The 6,155-nt window shown below is 52.1% G+C and overlaps 1 protein-coding gene across 1 annotated transcript in view; it reads left to right on the plus strand.

Moving 5' to 3' along the window:
• The first annotated feature begins 2,767 nt into the window (after positions 1 to 2,767).
• Positions 2,768 to 6,155, plus strand: part of RASGRP4 (RAS guanyl releasing protein 4) — a 16,138-nt gene continuing 12,750 nt past the window's right edge. The window contains exon 1 of the mRNA XM_021707132.1: positions 2,768 to 2,790. Coding sequence (XP_021562807.1) covers positions 2,768 to 2,790 — 23 coding nt within the window. The remainder of the gene's footprint in view (positions 2,791 to 6,155) is intronic.

Consider the following 6,155-nt stretch of genomic DNA (forward strand, 5'->3'; position numbering starts at 1 on the left):
GGCCATCCACTCACCTCAGCCTCCCAAAGGCGCGGGATGACAGGCTGAGCCACCGAGCCCGGCTTCTGCCCACTTTTCTATCAGGGTTACTGTCTTTCTTCTCTTGCTGATTTGCAGCTGTTCCTTTTATATTCTGGATATTAATTTCTCATTGATTTTAAGCATTACAAATGCCCTTTTCCCCTTCGGTCATCTGATATTTGTTCCTTGGTATCCTCGTTAAAAGAACATTTGTATCTGTGTGTTATCAAATGCATCAATTTTCTGCCCTGTGAGTTTCTGTGGTTTGATCAAATGTCTCTTCCTTTGTGGTCACTGGTGTTGATACTGTTGGTGTTGCTGGCCATCCCAAGGCCATTAAGCACTCAATTAAGCACAGAATAGACAGGTGCCAGGGCCCTTCTGACCTCCTTCCTCGAGATTTTTCTGGGTCTCCAGGGTATGGAGACACTCCCACACAAGTTCTGGACTCTGCCAGGATCCTTAATCACACCCTGGAGATGGAGGCGTTGCAGGGGATGGGCTGAGAGAGACAGAGAGAGAGAGCATGTCAGGAGACCCAGGGAGAGAAGGGGAAGGAGACAGTAAGAGAAAGGCTCTGAAACTAGGCTACATCATGTGATAGAAAACTCAAGAGAGTGGGCTCTGTGCTGCCTGCATGTTCTGGTGTGGAAAAAAAATTGCCATGGTGACTTAGTGAAAAAAGAAAGGTGCAAAAATCTACTTCTGAGAAAACTGTTTCGTAGAACTGACTAGCAAATTAGGTTTGGTGGAATCGTACTAACTACGATGACCCATTTATTCCGTCTCTGGGTGATCCCCCACGGGACTATACGCCTCCAGCTCACCAAAAGACAGGTACTCACATGTTTACAGTGGCCCAGCCTGGAAACAACTCAGATGTCCCTCAAGGGAGAATCAATACATCAGTCTGGAATTGGCATACCACAGCAACGCAAAGGAATAAACTGTAACCAAATAAAATAATCTGGAAGTATCACATGGAAGGAGTCAGACACAGAGTGCACTTATATAAATTCAGAAAGAGACAGAACCGCTCTGCAGGACTTCTGGCAGGTAGTAACTTCTGGGAGGTCTTGGGGGGTGCGCTGGGAGCTGATGGAGGATGAGAATGTTCTGTTTCTTGATTTGTCTGAATGTCGTATGGGTTTGCTCAGTTGGTGACAATTCATCAACCGAAATACTTAACGTGCTCTTTTTTTGCATTTCAGTTTTTTAAAATGTCAAACATGACACATTTAGGTAAAAGAAACAAACACATACTCAAAAGAAAAGTGTGTTTCTGTGAGCACACATTTATGTGATGTACATAAACGCACAGACGCGGTCTGTATGAAACTCAACACATGTAAATATCACCCCTGCCTAACAGGGACAGTGGGTGGGGAGGAGCACCCAGAGGGCTTCGCTCCATCTGTAATGTTTTTATAATAACAGCAGGTTGTGTGAGGATTGAATTAGTTAATATTTTAAATGCCCTTGGAGCAGTATGTGGTACACAGTAGGTGCTACATAAAGGTTTAAGTAGTTTAAGTAGAGCAATACAATAAAAGTTTTTGTTTTTTTTTTGAATCAGAGTCTCACTCTGTCACCCAGGCTGGAGTGCAGTGGCATGCTCACGGCCACCGCAGCCTCGACCTGCTGGGCTTGGGCGATCCTTCCGCCTCAGCCTTCCAAGCAGCTGGAACCACAGTTGCACACCACCACGCTGGACTAATTTTTTTTTTTTTTTTTTTTTTTTTTTGAGTTGGAGTCTCACTCTGTCACCCAGACTGGAGTGCAGTGGCTGCTCCCGGCCACCGCAACCTCTACCTGCTGGGCTCCGGCGATCCTTCCGCCTCAGCCTTCCAAGTAGCTGGAACTACAGGCGTGCGCTACCATGCCCTGCTAATTTTTGATTTATTGTGGAGATGAGGTCTCGCCAAGTTGCCCAGGCAGGTCTCGAACCCGCGGGCTCAGGCAATCCACTCACCTCAGCCTCCCAAAGGCGCAGGATTACAGGCTGAGCCACCGAGCCCGGCCGGACTAATATTTTGATTTCTTGTAGAGACAAGTTCTCACCATGTTGCTCAGGCTGGCTTTGAACCCCTGGACTCTGACAATTCTCTCGCCTCTGCCTCCCAATGTGCTGGTCCAAAGTGCTGAGATTACAGGGGTAAGCCACCACGCCTGACCACAAGAAAAGTATTAAGTGAAGATGTTTCCCAGGGTACAAATGGAAAATTAAAACTAACAAATTAAAACCAAACTGGGACAAAAAGCAACACAAGAAGAAATATACAAAGCATTAGGTCTTGTGGATTTCCACTTAAACTTTTGTGCCTTGTATACGCGACCACGTCCTTGCAGAAACGAAGACTTTTCTTTTGAGTGTGTTTCTGCCTAAATATTAGTCATACTCGAAAAAAAAAGAAAACCTGCCTTTATTCGAGTTGGACAGTGCCGGGTCTCCAGGCGAAGATGGGGCGATAGGGAGCCCGCCGCGGGCGACTGAGGGTGGGGGCCGGCAGCACCGGAAACCTCAGCCCGAAGGGATCCCCGAGTGGGGGAGGAGGCCTTTGGTCTCTCCCCAGCCTCTTCCTTCCCCCTGGCCTGGGGGTGGGTGGGGAGGGGCAGTTCCTCTTTCCTTCCCAGGCACCAAGGAGGCCCCAGCTCCCTGGGGGCCGCGGGGACGCGGAGCCCCGGCGAGGGGAGGAGCTGAGCCACCTGCTTTCGAGACCCCCGCCCTCCCCCCCGCCCGGGAGGCATGAACAGGAAAGACAGCAAAAGGTGAGAGGACCCTCCCCCAGGAGCCCGGCAGCGCCCCAAGCCCCTGGGCCTCCCGCTGCCTGGGATGGCAGGCTGGGGAGACTCGAAGAGGCGGAGGCCGTCTGGCTCCTCGGGGACCCGGCCCGGGGACCCGGCCCTGGGAAGATGCTCGAGGGCGTCCAGAGCCCGCGAGGGCTGCGGCCGCGTGTGCGAGAGCACCTGCGCCTTGTGCTTTCTCTCTCCGGAGCTTGAGCTGCCCTGGGTCCCCTGCTCCCTCCTGGCCACCGCCCCCCTCTTCCAGGCTCCTTCCGCTCCGTGTCTCTGCCTTCCCTGGGGTCTTCCTGGTTCCCCATCACAGTCTCCGCCCCCAGGGCTGTAAACTCCAAGCTCCTGCGGGGCCCGGCCCCGGGACAGGGCAGTGTGACGCGGGGCGAGGCGGTTCCCCTGCCAATTAAGCCACTCCTGGCCGCTCCAGACACTTCAGGGGGCCGCCGGTCTGCGAGCCAGGGTCTGTGTAGGTGACAGGCTGTGCCAGCGGGTACTAGAATGAGTTTCTGCCTCCTGAGCAGCTTGGCCTTCTGTCCGCACAGGGGCGGATGGTGGCTGGCTTCCCAGGCTGGGTAGCTCCAGCTTGACTCTGACGGGCCAGTGAGGCCCCTCCCCATAATATTCAGCTTACTTGTAGAGTCCTGGCAGTCTCATTTTCCTGGCTGTGTGACCTTAGGTAAGTCACTCAACTATTCTGTGTCTCAGTTTCTTCTTCTGCCAATAGAATAATCATAGGCCCTAGTCCAGCGGGGCCTGGATGTACTCAGACAGTTTAGACCGGTGGTTTTTTTTTTTGTTTTTTTTTTGAGTTGGGGTCTCACTCTGTCACCCAGGCTGGAGTGCAGTGGCACAATCATGGCTCACTGCAGCCTCGACCTCCTGGACTCAGGCGATCCTCCCACCGAGTAGCTGAGACTGGCACATGCCACCACACTCAGGTGATGGTTTGCTGTTTTGTAGAGACAAGGTCTTGGTACGTTGCCCAGGCTGGTTTTGAATTCCTGGGCTCATGTGATCTTCTCTCCTTGGCCTCCCAAAGTGCTGGAATCTCAGGCGTGAGCCACCCCGTCTGGCCTAGACTAGTGGGGTTTTGTTGTTGTTGTTTGAGTCAACCTGCTGGACTCAGGCCATTCTTCCACCTCAGACTTCCAAGTAGCTGGAACTACAGGCCTGGACCACCACGCCCAGCTAATTTTTTGATTTATTGTAGAGATGAGGTCTCACCAAGCTGCCCAGGCTGGTCTCGAACCCATAGGCTCAGGCAATCCTCTCACCTCCTAAAAAACCAGTGGTTCTTAAACTTGAGCATGAACCAGAAGCACCTGGAGGGCTTGTGGAACACAGGTGGGCACGTTCACCTCTACAGATGTTGATTGTATAGATCTGGAGTGGGGCCTGGAAATCTGTATTTATCTCAAGGGCCCACGTGATGCTGCTGTATTGTTTGGGACCATGCTTTGGGAGAGCCTGATTTAGACAGAGTGCTCACCCCTTGGCTTGCTACAGATTCAGTACTCAGGAAGTGCCCACTGTTACTGAACAACATTCAGTAGCGGTTCGTTCCTTAGATTGTGCCAGGGCTCACCCCGTGGCACAGTCCTGGCTTGCATTCTGCCTGATCACTTTCTTTTTACACACCTCAAGTTCAACTTTCCCACCTCTGGTCACTTAACAGCCCAGGCAGACTAAGTTCATTACTTAGCACTTTTGAGGAGTGAGTGATTGAATGCTTAAATTCCCAGGTAGGGTCCAAGGATGACTCTCATTTTTCCGGAGGAAACTGAGCCCCAGAGAAATTAAGTGACTTGACACAAACTCATACAGCCAGTAGAAATTTATTTATCTATCTATTTATTTATTATTATTATTTTTTGAGTTGGAGTCTCATTCCGTCTCCCAGACTGGAGTGCAGTGGCATGCTCCCGGCCACCGCAGCCTCGACCTGCTGGGCTCCGGCGATCCTTCCGCCTCAGCCTTCCAAGTTGCCGGAACTACAGGCGCGCACTACCACGCCCGGCTAATTTTTTGATTTATTGTAGAGATGAGGGCTCGCCAAGTTTCCTAAGCGGGTCTCAAACCCGTGGGCTCAGGCAATCCACTCACCTCAGCCTCTCAAGGCGCGGGATTACAGGCTGAGCCACTGAGCCCGGCTCGCCTGCTAGTTTTTTTAAGTTTATTGTAGAGACAAGGTCTCGCCAAGTTGCCCAGGCAGGTCTCGAACCCGTGGGCTCAAGCAATCCACTGCCCTCGGCCTCCCAAAGTACTGGGATTACAGGCTGAGCACTGAGCTGGGTCAAAATTTTTTTTTTCTTTTTGTGAGTTGAAGTCTCACTCTGTCACCTAGACTGGAGTGCAGTGGCACGCTCCCGGCCACCGCAGCCTTGCCCTGCTGGGTTCCGGCGATCCTTCCGCCTCAACCTTCCAAGTAGCTGGCACTACAGGCATGTGCTACCATACCTGGCTAATTTTTTTTTAATTTATTGTAGAGATGAGGTCTCACCAAGTTGCCCAGGCGGGTCTCGAACCCATGGACTCAGGCAGTCCACTCACCTCGGCCTCCCAAAGTGCTGGGATTACGGGCTGAGCCACTGAGCCTGGCCCAAAACTTATTTTTTTAAAAAAGATTTTGTAGAGACAGAGTCTTGCTATTTTGCCCAGGCTGGTCTCGAACTCCTAGCCTCAGGCGATCCTCATGCCTCAGCCTCCTAAAGTAGGAATGTATTGACCCCAGTGTTGTCTGGAGTCTGGATTCTGTTCCCTCCCTCCTCCCACTATCCCTGTCTCTCCATTTCCCTCTTTCCCCAACTGGAAGGGGAGTCTTAGGGACAGCGTGAGAATGATTTTTAAACCTTTCTTGAAGCTGCCTCAGCCTCAGGGACCCCTCGCCTATCTCTGAGGAGCCCTGGAGAGGCCTTTTGCCCTGGTATTTCCTCCTGAGTCTCCAGACTAGAGGCCAAGACTCCAGTTCCTGCCAAAGGGCTAGCTTGGGGGAGAGCTCTGTCGCCAGGGTGGGGAGAAAGGGAGAGATGGAACTTCAGGGACGGTCTGCTGGAGCCTGGCTTCAGGAGGGCTGAGGGGGGTGGGCCAAGTCTTGGAGCCTGAAGGGGATTTCTGAGGAGTCGCCAGAAGGCTGACCCTTCCATGCTTCCTTCTGGGGAGGACCAGAGTGATCCTAAGAGTCTTCTCCCATGATTCCCTGGGAGATCAGGAGTAATCCCGGGAGTCCGCCAATAGGAAGTCTTCTGTGATGCCTTGGAACCCAACAGTCAAAAGGAATTGGGGTTCGTGACCCGCCTGGGCAACTTGGCGAGACCTCATCTCTACAATAAATCAAAAAA

Source organism: Carlito syrichta, unplaced genomic scaffold (assembly GCF_000164805.1).
Source record: "Carlito syrichta isolate Samal-C Ts95f unplaced genomic scaffold, Tarsius_syrichta-2.0.1 Scaffold316389, whole genome shotgun sequence".
Taxonomy (NCBI): Eukaryota; Metazoa; Chordata; class Mammalia; order Primates; family Tarsiidae; genus Carlito; species Carlito syrichta.